The sequence below is a fragment of the Canis aureus genome, chromosome 19 (assembly GCF_053574225.1).
Source record: "Canis aureus isolate CA01 chromosome 19, VMU_Caureus_v.1.0, whole genome shotgun sequence".
Classification (NCBI taxonomy): Eukaryota; Metazoa; Chordata; class Mammalia; order Carnivora; family Canidae; genus Canis; species Canis aureus.
In genome coordinates, this window is record NC_135629.1 from 26056029 (window position 1) to 26074917 (window position 18889).

Consider the following 18889-nt stretch of genomic DNA (forward strand, 5'->3'; position numbering starts at 1 on the left):
GCATAATTCGCTGGAGAGCCATCTACTATCAGTAGTTGGCTTCTGTTTATCGCAGAATAGTACTCCATGATACGGATATAGCACACCTTGTTGAACCATTCACCTGTCGAGAGACCTCTGGGGTGTTTCCACATTGGGCTATTAAGAATAAAGCTGGTATGAGCATTCATGTGCAGGGTTTGGAGTGAATGTCAATTTTCACTTCTCTGGGATGCATGCTGTAGAGTTGCTGCATTGTATGGTAATGGTGTGATTAGTATTTTAAGAAACTGCCGTACTTTTCCAGTGTGGCTGTACCATCTTGCATTGGCACCAGTGGCGTATGAATGATTGGGTCCTCCCCATCACGGCCATTGTTTGACGATGTTGTGCCTCTTGCCCATTTCCTAATTGGATTCTTTGCTTTTTACTGTTGAGTTTTCAGAATTTTTTTTCCTATATGTATTCTAGATACTGGTTCTTTGTTGGACCTGTGGTTTGAAAGTATTTTGTACTGGTCTGTAGCTTATCTTTTCATCATAACAGGACCTTTCTCGAAGCAAGTGTTTCTTATTTTGATGAAGTCCAGTGTATTAATTTTTCCTTTTTTGGTTTGTGCTTTTAGTGGCAAGTAGAACTCTGCCCAGCTTTAGAGTCCAAAGGTTTTCTGCTGGGTTTTCTCTAGAAGTTTGTGGTATATGTCTTACATTTGGATCTATGATGGTAGGGTTGTTTTTTTGTTTTGTTTTGTTTTTTGTTTTGTTTTGTTTTTTAAACCTGAAACAAAGAAGAAAATTGAAGCCTATGGTTTCAAGAAAGAAAGAGAGCAAGTGTTGGCTCCTGCAGGAAGCTACAACGGGCAAGGCAAAGGAGTGGTTTGGTTGTAGGTGCAGAGCCAAGGGTACTGGAGGCAGTGCCACTTTGATGTTCTAGCAGAGCTTATCGTCTTCAGGGTAGATAAGAAAGACTGCATTAAAAGGCCAGCTCCTTAATCCTACTGTACACATCCTTAACCCTCCCCAGTGCAGTCAGATCCTACATTGAAGGCGTAGGAAATTGTGTGCTAAGAGATATCCTAAACCGTATGACTGGGGAATTAGAAGTCTTCTAGATGAAGCAGGAAGCAGGCCCGGCTTTATTTTTAAAGGCACACCAGTGGTGTCACTCCCAGAGGGGAGAGAGGGTCTTATCTCGGAAACTGCAGCCAAGGGCTAAAGTAACCTTTTCCTCTGCTGGAACCGCAGAGCTGCTGGGAAGCTGGCATGGGAAGCACAGGGAATGTTTCTATTGCCAGCAGAGGGCAAGTTCCATCTGTGGCCCTCGAAGGGATTTCAGGGGCACCCTGGCACCCACAGACCCATCTCTCTGTCCTCTTAACCACAGGCTGTCTGATAAAGCTGCTTTGGCCTCTTCCCTCCAGAGAGCAGCATGGCCTGGGGCCAGTGGGAAGAAGGGCTTGCATATGGGCTGAGTGGATGACCCCAGACCAGGACCTTACCCCTCGGAATCTGGCTTACCAGGGGCCTTCTCTGGTGTGGTAGGGCACAGTGCTACCTGTCCCTGCTCCCTGGAGAAGGCCCAGTTTTGTCTCGTCAAACTTAACGGCCTAAGGAACTGAGAGCTACTCTCACCTGTTTAGTGACCACTCCAGTAGAAACAGGAGGGGGCTGGCCAGGCCCTGCAGCAGCTGTGTGTGGACGCTGCAGGTCCAGGAGGCCCCTGTGCACCTGTGGAGGGGTGGGGGCGTGCTCTGTGGCCCACTGCAGGATTTGCGCCACCCCCGCCCCGAGTGTGCAGAGTTGGGTCCACCTCCAGTGGAGTCACAGATGTGGGGTGTAGCCTGGTGCATGCCAAGAGGAGGTGGGTGGCACAGGGTACTGTCCAGAGAAGCCCTGTTCCCCAGGAATCCTTCTACCCACTTACGTTCTTGTGCAGGTGCCACATACCGAGGAGGGCAGCAGGATAAGGACTCCTTCCTGCACTCTAATCCTAGCTGCCCTGCTTCCTGTTGTATTAACCTTCTGACGTATCTATAAAATAGGGGCAGCACCCATCTCTTGGGTAGTCATGGGGATTCAACGAGCTAGCCAAAGCTTGACTTCTGGTAAGCACTCACAAAATGTGAACATTGAGACCACTCTTGCTGCTACTCTAGCTCTTGCTATTCCTGCTCCATTTTTACTGAGAAAGAAGGGTGGTGTGCCTCCTTGGCGGGTAGCAGCAAGGGGAGGTTCCACTATGCAGCCCAGTCCAGTACTGGGAGTGTTGGAACCATTTCCAGGAGACTGCAGAGGCCCCAGGGCACCAGTCCAGGCTCTGACTACAAAGGCCCTTTGAAGTTTTTACCACCTGGAGGCTGCTGTGTGCCCTGAGACTGTTAGGATTCAAGGGGTCCGCGAGGAGACTCTGGAACCTTGTGCTAGCCCTGCCTGGAGATGAATGGGTACCTGGTGCATGAGTGGAGTAGCCCCTGCTGGCACCCCCTGAAGAAAGGCCACTGCTGCTTAGGCTGCCCCTGGGCAGTGTTCGCCCCAGAAGGCCCTCCACCTTGGGACTATTAGGCAGGCCAGGCGTTTCTGCACTTAAGGATCAAGTCCCAGAGTTCAGTGTCTAAGGTTGCACTAACAGCTTTGTAAAATAACAATTTATTTACATAATAAGCACATTAAAATAGTATGCAAAAGAGAGAAGAGGAAAAATTCTGTCGTCGCCCTACTATATCCAAGAGAAACGTATTATAGAATTTCCTACCTTTTTCCTGCCGGCCTCGTTGGGAGAGTAGCAGTCATGGGTATCCGTCAGCAGAGCACCTTGCTTTCTGCTCTGGATCGTGGTGTGGATGGCATCCTGAGTGCAAGAGCACTGCTGGCTGCAGAGGCCAAGATGGGGGCACAGCCACCAGAATGTTATGTTTTGTTCGGAAATTTTGAGTAAGGCTCCCTGGGTTAGAGGTTTCCCCGGCTATCTGAAAGAAGAGTGTTCCTCTGAAACCTTTTGTCAGCCAAAGTGTTGTAAATCAAAGAAGCAATTACCGTTTTGTCTAAGCAAAACTCATCTTTGGGTTTCTGGAGCTTAGCAAAAACAGGTCCTAACGTATGGAGGTCTTTCCTAAAAAACCAAGTGGTGGAACCCAGACGTGGGGATCCTCAAGTCCTGACTGGTGAGGTCTCCCAGGGGCACAAACTACTGTGGCAAGCAAAAGAGCCTGTTGGTCTTAGGTTCTCAGGCTGCCCCTTGTGCCCACACCCCTCCCCCCGCTGCTGCCCAGCGTTTCCAGTGGAGAGGAGAGGGGTGCTCACTCTGTGCAGTGCAGCAGTTGCATCACAGCACACGGCAGGAAGAGAGGGGACACTTGCAACCTACCCTCCCAGTCTTGAGATGTCAACCATTGCAGCGGCTTCACACCCTCTAAGATGAGCTGAGTGGACACCCCTTGTTGAAAGTTTCTGGGATTGGAGCCTGACTCTGAAGGTTCTCTTACCCGCCTCCTTCCTTACCACCACCATCTCTCCACCATGCCCACCTTTCTTTGCCAGCCCCTTGACTCTGGGAGGATCTGTGCCACAAGCTCACCATGAGGCACACTGGTTTTCCTCCCTGCTTCCTTTGAGGGACGCAGACACAGGGACCTTGAAAATGGTGATGAGAAGAAGTTAAGTGAGCCCAGTGCATTCCTGCAGCACCCGTGGGCTCCCCGCTGGCATCGGGGATTGTGGTTCTGCAGGACGCAGCCCCACAGCCTGGTGCTCTGTGCACTTCCAGGCAGGGCCCCTCATCTGTGAGGACTCCAGTGTGCTGGAGAGGAACACCAGCTGTGTGCTGGGTGGCAGCTTGCCAGGGCAGGGGAGAAAAGGAGAAGAAAAAACAAGGATGCATTGACTGACTTAGGGAAAGATAAAGCCAAGGGAGAGAACTGAGCAGCCATGTTGGCCTTGACCAGAAAAGAAACACTTGGCTTTCCTGACCCAAGGGTGGCCCTGTGTAGATGGGAATTTTGGGTGGAAGGGGCTCATTGTTCTTGGCTTTCCATGCCCTGGCTCAGCTTGGTGCCGCTCTGCCCTGCTCAGATGCCAGGGCAGGTAACCTCTGCATGGTCGTGGAACTGATTCTGCAAGCATTGGCCAACCCCTAGAGTCCCCGCTAGTGTTAACATGGGACAGCCCTTCTCCCTGGGGACTGCAGCCCAGGTGTGGTAGCTAGGTGTTCCAGAGCTCACTGGTGTCTGCTAGGAGCTCCCCTAGTTGAATTCCTCATCACCCTTCCCCCTGTGGCCAAGGCATGATGGGGAACTGGGACAGGGCTGCTCCTCACTGCTGCCAGGTACGGGATGGGCGGACCGTTAGCCACTGCACGAGAAGCAGACCTGGCTCACCTTTGCCAATCCTGGCTAATCTGTGAATGTCTGTTTGGGGTTAAACCGGGGAAAATGCACAATTAACCTTAAAGTCCATTTTATTAGGCATTTTCTTTTAAACATGATAGGTTTTCTACCTAATAAATTCTAGGTAGACTTTAACCTTTAATTTCTTAAAAAAAATTCTAATTGGATGGTCGCCTCAGTATTTTTTTCTGAATAACATTCCTTTGTTCAGGTTTGTGGTGGAGAATATAGGAGACCGAACTAAGATGGCAACTCATTTGTTTATTCAACAAATATTTATTGAGCACCATTATGTTCCAAGGATGGTTCTAGGTGCGAAGGATATAGCAGTAAAGAAGACTGCTCAAAATTCTAATTACATTCTAATGATGTAATGACCTCGGGACTTCTTAATACCTTAGGAGGATTTGTTTTCATCTGTTTGTAATTAATAGACTTTTAGAGCACTTTTAAGTTTATAGAAAAATTGAGCCGAGAGTACAGACGCTTCCCGTATACCTCGTCCTCTGGTTTTCACTATTAACATTTTGCACATTAGTGTGGTAAATTTGTTAGAATGGATGGGCCAATATTGATACATTATTAACCAAACCTATAGTTTACATTAGGGTTCACTGTTGTACATTCCTTGGGCTTCTGCAAATGTTCAAGGACTTGTATCCACCATGACAGTGTCCTGCAGAATAGTTTCACTGCCCTAAAAATCCCTAAGCTCCACCTAGTCATCCCTCCCTCCCCGTAACCCCTGGCAGCTACTGATCTTTTGCCTTTTCCAGAATATCCTATATTGGAATCACAGAGTAGACAGCCTTTTCTGATTAGCTTCTTTCACTTAGCCATGTAGGTTTCCTTTGGAGGTTCTCTTGTCTTTTTGTTTGTTAGCACACCATGGAATGGAATGCAGAACCCTGGTAGTTTGGATGAGGATTCTGTTGATTTATGGTCACTTGTGGTCTTTGTCCCTGTAGACTTCACAGAACCACGGTGGCTGACTCGACCATTCCTGATCTTCGGCTTCCAGCTCGATGTGTGTAAGGGTGGGGGAAACCAAGTGGGCTCTGCTGCACTGAGCTGCCTGGGGCCAGCCACTCCCATGGGGATGGGACATCACGTCTCCCTTGCAAGGAGTTAATCAAAACAGTTCGTTGAAGACCCCAAGGGGAGAGTGACCCTAGAGGAAGTGAAGGGGTCAGGAGGTTGGTTGACACAGCTCAGTCCTGCCTTCGGAGGGGTTGACCCCGCCTGGTGGAGGCTGTTTATCCCGCCACTGGGCTGCTCTTGTTTTTTATCCGATCTCCACCTGAATAAACAGATCCGGAACGTCATCTGCAGCCAGGCTGAGAATCTGCCAAAATTCCCCAGGGAACGGATGATTCACCAGCAGCAGAGGGGAGGGGTGGGCAGTGAGAAGGAGAGAGAGAAAGAAACCTGCTTATTCTGATCCTCATTTCCTGTCCAGCAAACAACCTAAGCTGGGCCGTTTCTGAGGCGTCACTGGTTTCTTAGAGCAGATGATCAGTGTATGCAGTAGAACAGATGGTTTTGGTTTTTGTGCTTAAGAAGGTGAATGTCAAGCAGTCTAGTTGAGGGGATATTGCTTTGGACTGTCATTCTGGGCAGTGAAATGTTTCTTCACATTTGCCTAGGAAAGCTCTTCTGGACTTCTTCTTATAGCCTCCTTCTCTCCCTATTTCAAGTTGCTTGTGGTGTTGGTCCTGGTACTTTGGGCACATTAACTTCTTGCCAATTTGGGGCTTAGAATAATTGTTTTCTATCCTCTTTCTTTCTTTCTTTTTTTGGTGCTCACTAGGCCCCCACTTAAAAGAATTCTGCTGGACACCTGAATGAGATTAGATTGAGCTAGCCATGCTCTGCGGCCCCAGGCTGTATTCCTGATGCTTTTTGTGGGGGACAGGTGCAGGCAGAGGGATGTGGGAGGGTGGCAGCATCTGACATTGTGGTTGAGTGAAGCGGCGGGAAGCATCAGACTTGGATCAAATGGCTTTTCAGACACATTTCAACTCTGGGGAATTTGGTTTAAGAGAAAACTAACAATGTTGGCTAAGGCCGAACCAATGCATGCCCTGAGATTGTGCATAGGTGCCACTCCTGGATGTAGATACTTGTCGCAGGTGAGTGCAAGTACGCACCCAAAGGTACATGCACGAAGTGTGTTCATGGCTGTGGTTTCTGCAGTAACCCAAACTGGAAATAACTCCATGCCCATCAACAGTAGGAAAAGTAAATTGCTGTATGCTCTGTAGAGATATGGTGATGAAAAAGAATGGCAGCTCATACAACAGCGTGGATGGATCCCATGAGCAGAACGTTGAGTGGAAGTAGTTGGAAACTGAAGAGCCTATCGGGAGCGATTCCATGTGTATAAAGCACCAAAGTAGGCAAGATTAGTCATTGGTGGTAGAACAGAGCTGTTCCCTTTGGGAAGAAGAACTGCCAGGAGAGGGACAGGAAGGAGGCTGAATACGTTCTGAATCTGGATCTGAGCAGTTGGTACATGGCTGAACACGTGGAAAAAGGCATTGAGCTCTGCACTTAGGATGTATGCACTTCTCAGTATTCCTGTAATATTGCCATGAAAACATTTGCAAACAAATAGAACAGCTGCCACCACTGGGCCACATGGCCTGTTTGGCAGTGCTGTACTTTTCAACAAAGGAGAAATTATTATCTTCATCGGTGTTCTTGAAATGATTAGCATCTTTTGGCGCTTGCGATAATACAGCTACCCCCCTCAGGTAGGCATCGGAGCCTCCCTGACTGAGTTTTACAACGAAATCAATAATAACAAGGTCACAAATTGTCTAGTCTTCTATGGGTTCCAGGTATGGGCTACAGAATTACAGCATAGCCCCAGGCAGCACTGAAGGGTGTGTGAACGCCCTCATCCATTCTGGTCAGACCTTGGAGTGCCTGCTCTGGGGGTAATAAGTGCTGTGGTGCAGAACCATAGAACCAATTCTGGGACAGTACGGGATAGGCCAGGTACAAGATGCTTCTGGTCCTCCAAGCCTGCAGGGTGTGGATCGTAAGGATGCTCACCAGGATCACTGTGCTGAGTGCAGGGTGGGGTGGTGGTGGCAGGTGTATGACCCCCCCCCCCAATGCCCACCCCATTTCAGGGCTAGATTGTGCGAAACTATGTCTTAGCCAAAGGTTTAAATAAAGCAAGGCCTGGAATCAATTTTGCTGATTTTGTTAAGGAAGACCTTTAAAAGTTTGATATTGAGATAACATGGAAGACATGCTGTTACTAGTGAGAATCAACACTCTGGGAGCTGACAGTGTCTGGGTGTCACCATAATTCTCTGGAAGAGCCGCAGGGTGTGCCTGCTTTAGATGTTAAGGACAGTGGGTTGGCCGGCTTTAGTGTGTTTGCCTAATTGGAAGAATTAAAAGGAGTAAGGATAAAGAGTGAGGATCTCCATTCTCTTAAGATCACCGTGTTTGCCTACCTGTCTCCACTGGCTCTCCCTGGTCAGGATCCTGGGTTGTCTTTTGAGGGACATAATGAAGATGAAGACTTAGGTCCCAGTTTACTTCCTGAAGAGGTAGAAAAGACATCAGTGGGAAAGATTCCAATCAGTGCCATCTGACATGGGCCCTAGAGGAACAATGGAAGGGTTCTCTGCTGTAGAGAGTCATTGAGTACCATTTTGCGGGTAGGTAGGCCGGGCGCAGAAAGTAATTTACCGACAGTTCTAAGGCTGCATCAGAGCTAGAGTTAGAATCTGGGTGACTCCCCCACCAACCCAAACTGGTTGCTATAGTGTAGACCAGGGGTCAGTAAACTGTAGGCAGCAGGCTAAATGTGGCCCACAGCTTATTTCTGTAAATAAAGTTTTACGGGAGCAGTCACACTCATTCATTTACATATTGTCCTGTTTCACTCCAGTGTCAGAGTTGAGTACTCATGACAGAAAATGCATGAGGCACAACGCCTAAAATACTCACTATTAAGCCTATTTTAGAAGACGTTTGCTGAGTCCTGGTGTAGACAATAGGAGCATAATTTCAGGAACCAGCTGTAATCCACTTGACCCCCGTGACCCTGCTTCTTTTGATCTGCTTTCCCTTTCTTCCTGGCTGTTGTCGGTGACATGAGATCTTTTCCACCACCAACGGGAGGACCTTGTAAACGAACCTTTCACAGACCCATAGTGGAACAATCACTTATGATGAAAAGTTTTAAATGTTGGTTTCAAATGCCCCTGGCTGTTTTACCGTCCAATTCAACATCGACTCTGAAAATGTAGCCAAGTGGAGAGAGCTTATCTTGCCTGCCCTCTGCCTTTGAAGACCGATTTTATTTTTGAAGCCTTTAACAGGTGTTGGTTTAATAGACTTGTGCTGTATTAAGTTCTCCTTGCCCCTGAGGGCTGCCTAGGGGGTAAACCGACACGGGGTGGAGGTGGGCACCGGGGATCAGCACCGCACCTTCCCTGGCCCCACAGCCGCAGAGCCCTTCTCACTTGGTTTCAGTGGTGGAGAGAGCCTGGGTGTCCCTCTGCAGCTCTCCGTTCCCCAAGAATCAAGGCGGCCAATCCTCCCTCAGTTAGACATCCTTAAAGACATGATCTCAGAGGAACTATTCTTTCCACCCAGAATATCCATGAGTAAGGACTTGAGCTTCCCTGCCTCGTTTGCTGAGAGTCCAGAGTCACAAAGCCCTCTGGAGAGTTGCTCGCACAGGCCTCCAGGAAGCTGATACAAAAGCTAGGCCGAGCTGAGGCCGGTCATGCAGATGGGTCTGAGGAGACCAGGAAATAGCCAGCTAGCATTCAGACCCAGCCAAGCTTTGCCGAGGGCTTATGGATTGAATCCAGGACTGTGTCCTTAAAATTCTGCTGGGAGAGCCTCTGAGATGGCACGCCTGATAGTCCTGCCCTTCTGAATTTGCATTTGAGTTCCTCTTGCTTCGCAGCTGTGTGACCTCAGGAGATCTTCAAGCCTCAGTTTCTTTAACTATGAAGTACAGAGATTAATAGTACTTGCCCCTTTAGGTTGCTCTGTGATTTCCCTGTGACTTCACCCAGGACCTGCTGTGTACAGGTGTTGAGTTATTGGTCAGCTGTTGCTAAAGAGAACTTGAGCAAAGATCTAGAAGTTACTAAGCTAAGTGTGGGCCTTCTTGGGAACTGGACAGTCAGTTACATTAAAGGAGACATGATGACCACCTCCGTGTTGCACGTGGCATTCAAAACATGGACAGTTTCTTGAAAGTGGACCACCTGATGGAATCAGGGCAGCAAAAACATTTTCACAGCTGTGTACTCTCAAGGGGGTAGGAGGGCTTCCCCTGAATACTGCCACCACGTTGGGTCTGGCATTTTATGGGTGGGTGTCTGGAGGGGACATCTTGGGTAAGCCGACTTCCCGGGATCGGGTAGGATAGGGTTTGGTGGGCTGTGGTCAGGGCGTGCACATAAGCCACATTTACTGCGGGAGTGAGGAGGGGAATGTAACGCATCTGGTTGGGGATCCGTCAGTTCTCTGGCCGTGGAGTCCTGCAGAAGCTTTCGTCTGGGATTTGCTTTGAAGCACAGCTACCCAAGATGATACTCTCCAGCTGGAACACACTTATTTCATGCACGGAGCTGAGACTGAGGGCCCTGAGTCAACGATTTGTTCCTGAGAGAGGACTCAGGCCTGCCTGCTTTGCATTGAAATATGGCAGAGAAGTAGACAGGAACCAGTCATTTATTATATTTATTCATTCTTTTGCCAGAGCAGCTCCTGCAAACTAGATCCTGAGCCTGGCTCTGAGGATACAAATATGACTAATAAAAACAAGAACTGGTTTTATTGAGCAACTGTTTTGTGTCAGGTCACATCACCCGGGGGGTATAGGAACTTCACACCTTGCTTTATAGAGGAGGCTCCTCTCAAGGTTCACACCTAAAAGCTGTGTAACTGGGATTTGAACTCAGGCAGGGCAGTGCTCATGGCAGGTTCTTCAGTGCTATGCCAAATGCCAGTGATGAGCTCTTGGCCTTGGGTGGGGTTGTCACGGTCCACAGAGATCTCTAACACAGTGTGATTTTTTTTTTTTTTTTTTTTGCCATGTTGGGGGGTGGGTGGGTAGAGTCTACAGGAGCACAGAACTGTGTGGCCAGTTTTCCAGAGTGCAGGAGTTCAGGAAGAATTTGATCAGGGCTTTGAGCTAGAGTAGAGAGATCAGTCCGGGGGCGGGGGGGGAAGGGGGGGTGGAGACGGCAGTGCATCCTCAGCAGCTGGGACCAGCAGTGTTGAAGCCCTGAGGACCCGTGAAGGACTAAGTGTGTTGTGTTGTCTGGGCAGGACTACCACTGGGCCACTGACATGGTTTCTTTCCTTCACGTTCCCTGACTGAACTCATCTGCTTAATGATTTTCTTCTGCCTCAATGCTGACAAGTCCCAAATCTCTGAGATTCAGAAATTCAACTTGTATTCATTTTTTATGAATCATTCAACACGTATTTATTGAACACCTGTTATGTGCTTCACACTGTTCCGGTGGTTGGAGACACATTAGTGGACAGATCAGACAGGTATCTCCACCTTCCTTGAGCCATATCCTGGTCGGAGAGAAGGTGTTAAACTTAGAAATAAGCATATTACTGAATATATTAGGTGATAGTTAGAGCTTTTGAGAAAAATAAAGCAGGCAAGGGAGTGGAAAGTGTGTGTTTTTTTTTGTTTTTGTTTTTGTTTTTGTTTTTTTTTTGAAAGTGTGTGTTAGAGAGAGATGGGCAGGAGGAATCTGTGGGTTTAGAGAACCTGGCCAGGGAAGCCTCATTGCAAAGGCGATGTGTGAATAAAGATGGGAAGGATGTAAGGGGGCATCCTTCTGTGCATCTGAGGGGGCAGAGCATTCCAAGCAGAAAGGCAAGTGCAAGGGTTCTAAGACGTGTGTGTGCCTGCTTATCTGAGGGCCGTGTGGGGTGGTGTGTACAGTGGAATGAGGCAGCAGGGCGGGTGTGTGGCAGTCACTTGGGCTTCGGAGACCACTGTGAGGACTTAGTCCTCCATGAGATGCAAGAGTCATCGTTTTGAGTGGTAGGCAGTGGATTCTTGTGAACTGACTTGGGTTTTTTGTTTTATTTTTAAATTGTGGTAAAATACACATAGCACAAAATTTAATCAGTTTTCAAGTGTATAGTTCAGTAGTGTTAAATACGCTCGTGTTGTACAGCTGATCTCCAGAGCTATTTCCATCCTGCAAAACTAAAACTGTCTACCCATTCAGCAGTTCCCCATTCCTACCTTCTCCAGCCCTTGGAAAGAACTACTTTACTTTGTTTCGGTGACTTTGACTACTCCAGATTACCTCCTAGAAGTGAAATCATACAGCATTTGTCTTTTTGTGACTGGCTTATTTCACTTAGCATAAAGTCCTCAGGATTCATGCTCATTGTATAACACGTGGGTCAGAATTTCCTTTTTAAGGCTGAACTTAGTGCATTGTACGTGTAGAGTGTGCTGTGTTTATTCATCCTTCGATGCACATTTGGGTTGCTTCACCTTTTGGCTATTGTGAATAATGCTGCTATGAACATGGGTGTGCTTATATCTCTTTGAGATCTGCTTTCAGTTTTTTTTGATATATAGCCAGAAGTGGTACTGCTGGGTTGTGTGATATTTAATGTTTTGAGGAACCACTATACCATTTTCTTCAACATGGCACCAGGGTTCCCATTTCTCCACATTCTTGTCCACATTCTTGTTTTTTTGTTTTGTTTTGTTTTTAATAGTACCAATTGTATGAGTGTGAGGTTATTGATGTTGAGTTTTCATGTCCCGCTGGCCATTTGCATGTCTTCTTTGGAGATACATCTGTTCAAGTCCTTTGCCCATTTTTTAATTGGGTTGTTTGGGGGTTTTTTGTTGTTGAGCTTTAGGAGTTCTTTATGTATTCTGGATATTAATCCCTTATCAGATACATGATTTACAAATGTTTTTCCCCCATTCCTTGGGATGGCTTAACAGGTTCTCTCAGGTTACTGAGTTGGGAGTAGTCCACGCACACATAGGGATGGCAGGCACACCCACTAGCCTGCTAACCAGGTTATCTTCAGATCTGCAGACTAGAATATTTAGCATCAGTGTTTGATGCAGCCCCCAGCTCTCCTTTCCAGGTCCTCGGGGGCCTCTTACTCTTGTCTTCTGTCTGTGTTGCTGCCCCCTCTCTTGGACTGTGGTGACATGGAGTCCCTATTCCCCAGGTTGGCCTGGGAGGCCTCGCCTGCTGTGCTCTGCCTGCCTCCCAGCTCCTGGCCTGGGTCTTCCCAGTGTCCGCCTCCAGCCCCTGGAGTTGGCCCCCACACCCTGCTCGGGGCAGAACTCAGCACTGCCCCTGGCACTTTGTGTCCCCGGTGCCTGTCACCTTCACTCTCACGCCCGGTTGTGTCTCATCCCTGGGGCTGCCTCTTGGGCCAACTGGGGATGTCTACGGCATGTGAAAGAGTCGCCTCCTCATCACCAAGTCCTTCCTCCACAGTGGGCCTGGTACACCTAGGGGCCCACAACCTGTTTGAATCCATGAACAAACAGACTGGCAAGAAAGACCAAAAAAGGTATAGGATGAAGGGCAGAGACAGAGGAGAGAGACGAGGCACAATGGGAGAAGCGTCAGGGGGGCTCCCAGCTGTCCCATGGCCCCTTCCTCTGTGTACAGTCCCTTTTTGCATGACTTCGGGCCACGGGTGCTCCTTGCCGGCTTTCTTCACATCCTCTATTCCTGGCTCCCTGGTCCTGCATTCACAGTTCCTTGGATGAGGCTCAGCTCTGTTGCCTTTCTTGTTCTTCTTTTCCCATACTTAACATAATAAAGGTTTTCTTTTCTTTTTCCCTTTTTCTTTTGGAGGCAGAAAACTGAAGAGACCATCTTTATTAAGAACATAATAAAGAACTCAAAGGACAGAGCTTTGGCAGGGAGAGGACGCGGAGGGAAAAATGGCCTTTCATTCTGGGGAGACTTCCCCGTGTGGGGAGTTGTGCTCTTGTAAATGGATTTTTGGGTTCAGGGCCTGGGAGAGTTGCAGAAAAAAACAAAGGAGTGGACAAGCAGCCCCAGAGCTTCTGGGAAAGAGAGCCTTGTTTATGCCTGTTGGAACCGATTTGGTCAAGTGTTTGTTTAAAAGAGATGCCACTTGGTAAGCGACGCCTGGCTTCCTTGTGTTGTGTTCAAGAATGCTTTGATTGGCCAGGGACCCTGACACTGTTGACTCAGAAACTGGCCTGAGTGAGTGCCTGGAACTGGAGGCCCAACAGTACCACCCAACAGATTCTGAAGTATCTGAATATTGGGATTTAAGGCTGCTGTGGTTTGAATCTGCCTGGCACAGCCAAACCCACAATTGGGGGCCGGGGTCCCCGTAGCCTCCAGCCTTGGCCAGCATTTGTTATCTTTTTCCTGATTGATAAATTTTGGTTAGTTCGTTAAGTTCAGGGGTTTCCAGAAAGAGGACTATAGGTGCAAATAAGTCATGGTGGTAAAATGCCTTTTTTGGGTGGGGGTTAAGCACTCTGAACACTTAGGTTAACATCTGCTTTCGTGTGGTTTCAGCTGGGTGATCCATGTCTCTAAAAGAAGAGGTCACGGCCCCATCTTCCATACGAGGAAACCGAGGAACAAAGCTATCAAGAGGGTAGAGTCAGTAGGGTCAGATTCACTCCAGATTCTACCTGGATCTAATTCCAGGTAGACTGAGCATCAATCCTGTTCTCCTTAGGTTGTCAGAATCGTGCCATTAAAAAAATAATAATAATAAAAAAAAATCCCTTGTGCCTATCCTCACATGTGGCAAAACATGAGGTGTGTCATGAGCATTAAGTTGGATTAGACCTGAACTCTAGGCTATGGTGCCTGCAGTCCATAAGTGATGGGCTTGGGCTACATTCTGAAGATTCTAGATGAGAACCCCACCAGGAGCTGGTTGGTTTCACCAGGAACATTCTTTATGGGAATGCACACTTGTGAGTTCTGAGTTCTGGCTCAGTGTTCTCTGCATGGTGTACATAACCCCTGCATTCTTGTCCTTGGGGAGAGCAGCCTAGGCTTTGAACTTGGGCAGACAAACATGTCACTGCCAGGAAATTCGATCTTCTGTCTAGCACCCAGCCAGCAGGTGATAACTTTGCAGAAAGAAGGAGACCTCATTTGAAGAGCAGCACCACTTTGAGAATTATCTGAATCAGGGAAGAAGGTGTCTGAAAGAAACAGTGGGGAAAATGTTGTTTCTCTGCAAACAGACTCCAGTCCCCTCCCTCTGTGTGTTTCAGGCAGCACAATAAGATCCGCGGTGTGGAGGGGAGTCAGCTGAAGGCTTACCTTTCCCTGGAGGTGCTGGACCTGAGCTCGAACAACATCACGGAGATCCGGAACACCTGCTTTCCCCACGGGCTGCGCATAAAGGAGCTGTAAGTGCCCCTGCTCTGCCGTCTGCACCCAGGGTGGGTGCAGAGCATGGGTTTCCCTCTCCCCTGTGCCCAGGCTGAGCCTGGGGTGGGGGGCTGGGCATGCACCTTTGGCTTTCCTCAGCAGGGCAGAGGGCGGGGGACCCCGGTCCACTGTCTTCTGTGTGCGTATTTGTAGAGCATCTCCTGCTTAAACAGCATTCTTCTTCTTTTTTTTTTTTTTTTTAAATTTCAATTAGTTAACATATAGTGTATTATTAGTTTTAGAGGTAGAGGTCAGTGATTCATCAGGTGCATATAACACCCAGTGCTCCTTATATCTCGTGGCCTCCTTAATGCCCATCACCCAGTTCCCCATCCCTCCACCTGCCTCCCCTCCAGTAACCCTCAGTTTGTTTCCTGTGATTAAGAGTCTCTTATGGTTTGTCTCCCTCTCTGATTTTATCTTGTTTTATTTTTTCCTGTCTTCCCCTTTGATCCTCTGTTTTGTTTCTTAAATTCTGCATGTGAGTGAGATCATATGATAATTGTCTTCCTCTGATTGACTGACTTTTCTCAGCTTAATACCCTCTGGTTCCATCTACATCATTACAAATGGCAAGATTTCATTCTTTTTGAAGGCTGAGTAGTATACTCAGAGTGTGTGTGTGTGTACACCACATCTTGATCCATTCATCTGTCGATGGACTTCCAGGCTCTTTCCATAGTCTGACTATTGTGGACATTGCTGAGCAGCGTTATCCTGACTGCATAGATGGAAGCTGAGGCAGGGAGGGGGTGAAGCAGCCTCACAGACCCATCACTTGAGATGGGTGGCTCTCAAGTACAGGTGTAGCTGGAGGACAAGGCCTGTGTTCTCTCTCATTGCCTGGACTGCCTCCCAGGAGAGGTAGGAGGGAAGATTCAGGGGTATGTAGCAAATGCAGGGCGCAGGGAAGCCTCCCTGCCGAGGCTTACGTGGTGGGTGCTGATCTTCGTGGCACCCCACTCCTGAAGCCTGGAGTGAGCGCTCTTCGAGGAGGTGCGTACTCCCACATCTGGGTTCCCAGGACCACCTAGATCTTTTTGTTGGTGTGTGTCCCCTTTGCCTATCCCAACAGCCCTTCTCACACCCAGTGCATGGTGGAAGGGAGGAGGAACCATTCAAACCTGTTGAGCTTACTGTTTATTGGTAGAAAAATATTGCTTTGGGGAAGAAACTAAAAACCCAGGCTCCAGAGATAACTTCAAATGACATGTGAGTTTTCATTCCCCGTGTCATTACTCATCCTGACTCATTTTGGGGATCGTTCATGAGGGTGTTGTAGGAGTTATTTTGACCCCTCTGTTCAGGGAAGCCAAGGTATGGTACCCAGATTTTTCTGAGATCCCAAGGAGGGGATGTGATTTCTTTCTTAGGCTGCATCAGGGCACCAGAATTGGAAATGGGGGGGAGGCCCTGGCCTTTGTAAAGCCAGCGTGACCATGCTGAGCCCCCACTCAGGGCTTTCCAGAGGTGTCCTGTTGCCACCTGGCACTCCCTTGCTTGGGACAAAGAAACCAACAGCCACTGAACTGAATTGCAGTGACCTCTCTCTGTATGAAAGCAGGAGGGACTTTCTATTTTGGCAGCTCCTGGCCCATGTATCTCCATCATACAGACTGTTCCCCTTTAATGTGGGGTGTTAGGAACAAGCAGTCCAGCCCTGCTTGCACAGAATCCTCGTGTGCCCTGTCCTGGGCCACCGCCTGACAGAGGAGTGAAAAACGCCTCATCCCCTTCCCGTCTCTGGTGAAGCAAATTCTCTCTGGTCTTTTTCCTTTATGCTTTAGCTGCAAAAAGCAGCGTTTGTCCACGGAAGGTGGAAGGAATGCGGCGGTAGCGGGAACTTGACAGGAATATCCTATTATTCTTCCCTTTCCTCTCTGTTTTTTCTTCTTTTTATTAGCTGATAGAGTGTACACACAGTGGAGTCACAGGTACAATCTGTATGTCCCGGTGTGTTGTGAGGGGAAGTGCTCTTTACACACATAATCCTATAGGAGGACGTCCCATTGAGGAGTTGCTTGTTGTCCAAAGGGACCCTGGGCAGGTCTGTTTAACTAGTGTCTCTTTGATACATTTAACACGATTAAGATGAGTTGGTTTATACACGTTTATGAGAGTGTAGATACAGATCTAAAGTACAGTGAGACCCGCTTTAGTGGGCAGCCCCGGTGGCTCAGTGGTTTAACGCCGCTTTCAGCCCAGGGTGTGATCCTGGGGATCCAGGATCGGGTCCCACATCGGGCTCCCTGCATGGAGCCTGCTTCTCCCTCTGCCCCCCTCTCTGTCTCTCTCTCTCTCTGTCTCTCATGAATAAATAAATAAAAATCTAAAAAAAAAAAAAAAAATTCAGGCTGGTAGGGTGCCTGAGAGGCTCAGTTGAGCATCCGACTCTTGATTTCAGCTCAGGTCATGATCTCAGGGGTCAGGAAGTCGAGCCCCGAGTTGGGCTCCCCGCTCAGCAGGGTCCCTACTAGAGATTCTCTCCTCTCCCTCTGCCCTCCCACCCGCTCATGTGTGCACACACGCTCTCTCTGAAATAAGTAAATCTTTTTAAGAAGTAAATACAATGTAAGGCTGCCTCTCTAACTTATTAAATCGGTCTGACTGTGCCTGGAAGTGGACTTTCTGATTCCTAGGGCTTTTCCTGCCGACTTCGAACCCTGGGTCTCAGTGGGTGTTGAGGGAATCCCATGGGTGGCTGTGCAGCGGGCCCTCTCACAGCCCTGCTGGACGGTGAGGGTGCTGGGGTCAGTGACATCGACCCTGCCCCCCGGTGGAGGCAGCCCTGGCCGCCAGCCTAGTGTGCACCAGGCTGAAGTGATCATCCCATCAGGGCCCGAAGGGCATGGTCCTGACGCACCAGTTTCCTGCTCCCCTGTCCAGGAGTAAAGACGATGAATGTGCCCTCGGACACCTGTCCCCCCCGGGTGTGTTTAGCTTTTGTCCCCAGCTCAGCCAGGTCTGGTGTCTGTACCAGGCTGAGGAAGGCCCCCTACTGACCATGACATTTTCTGCCCTGTCGCCGTTCCAGCAACCTGGCAAGCAACCGGATTGGCACCCTGGAGTCGGGAGCATTTGATGGTCTGTCACGGTCGCTGGTAATGCTCCGCTTGAGCAAAAACAGGATCACCCAGCTTCCTATGAAAGCATTCAAGTTACCCAGGCTGACACAACTGTGAGTATGGAAACCTGCACTTTAATTAAGGTTAGCCACACTTTATGGAGGCCAGATTTCCCCATGGCCCTCGTTGCACATGCAACCCCTTCCTCACTCCTCCTCGGCCAGGCCCTGTGTAAACTATCATTAATGGCCCTACGGTGACACCTCATAAAAACAAATTAGAAGCTGGGTCTGGTGCCTGTGGGCTGCCTCAGGTTGTGGAGGAATCGAGATCCACTGAGGATATACATGCTTGTCCTCATGGGCACTTTCCAAAATGAGATGAGGAATCCTGCTGCTTAGCTGATCCTGGCTGATGCTTAGGCTGTGTGGATTGGGGTATTTATCTTCGGGGTTTCCGCGTGTGTGTTTTTTCTCTAAAGTTCCGTAAAATCTCTACTGTAGACGCTGTGGTATCCAGCACTTTCTGAGCAGTCTGAGATGAAGTTAGTGTAGCCAGAGGTAGTGAGCAAGAGGCGGGCCATTGTCCTCACTTGCTAAATCTTATAAGGTAGTTATTGTTTTGCTTTTTTGTTTGTTTATTTTTATTTATTATTCATTCATGAGAGACATAGAGAGAGACAGAGGCAGAGGGAGAAGCAGGCTCACTGAGGGGAGCCCAATGTGGGACTCGATCCCAGGACCTCGGGATCATGACCTGAGCCAAAGGCAGATGTTCAACCGCTGAGCCACCCAGGTGCCGCTTCTTAAGAAAGGATTTGTTTAGTTTTTTGATTTCCAAAGCTGAGTGCACTCCTAGGATGGCACAATTTTTTCGTTTTCTTATGTCCTTTTTATATCAGAAGAGTATCTCAGGAAAACAAGCCAGTGTCGGAGATTGGGTCTAAACAGAACAATTGTTCAGAGCCAGGTTCAGCACCAAGACGGGGCGCCCACCCCCAGCACCATCACACCTGTGCTTCA

General features: G+C 48.6%; 1 protein-coding gene across 2 annotated transcripts in view; it reads left to right on the plus strand.

Annotated features, from left to right (window-relative positions):
• Positions 1–18889, plus strand: part of LRIG1 (leucine rich repeats and immunoglobulin like domains 1) — a 110823-nt gene that overhangs the window by 59007 nt on the left and 32927 nt on the right. For both annotated transcript variants that reach the window (XM_077858128.1, XM_077858129.1), the window contains exons 4-5: positions 14643–14780; positions 17837–17980. In XM_077858128.1, coding sequence (XP_077714254.1) covers positions 14643–14780; positions 17837–17980 — 282 coding nt within the window. The remainder of the gene's footprint in view (positions 1–14642; positions 14781–17836; positions 17981–18889) is intronic.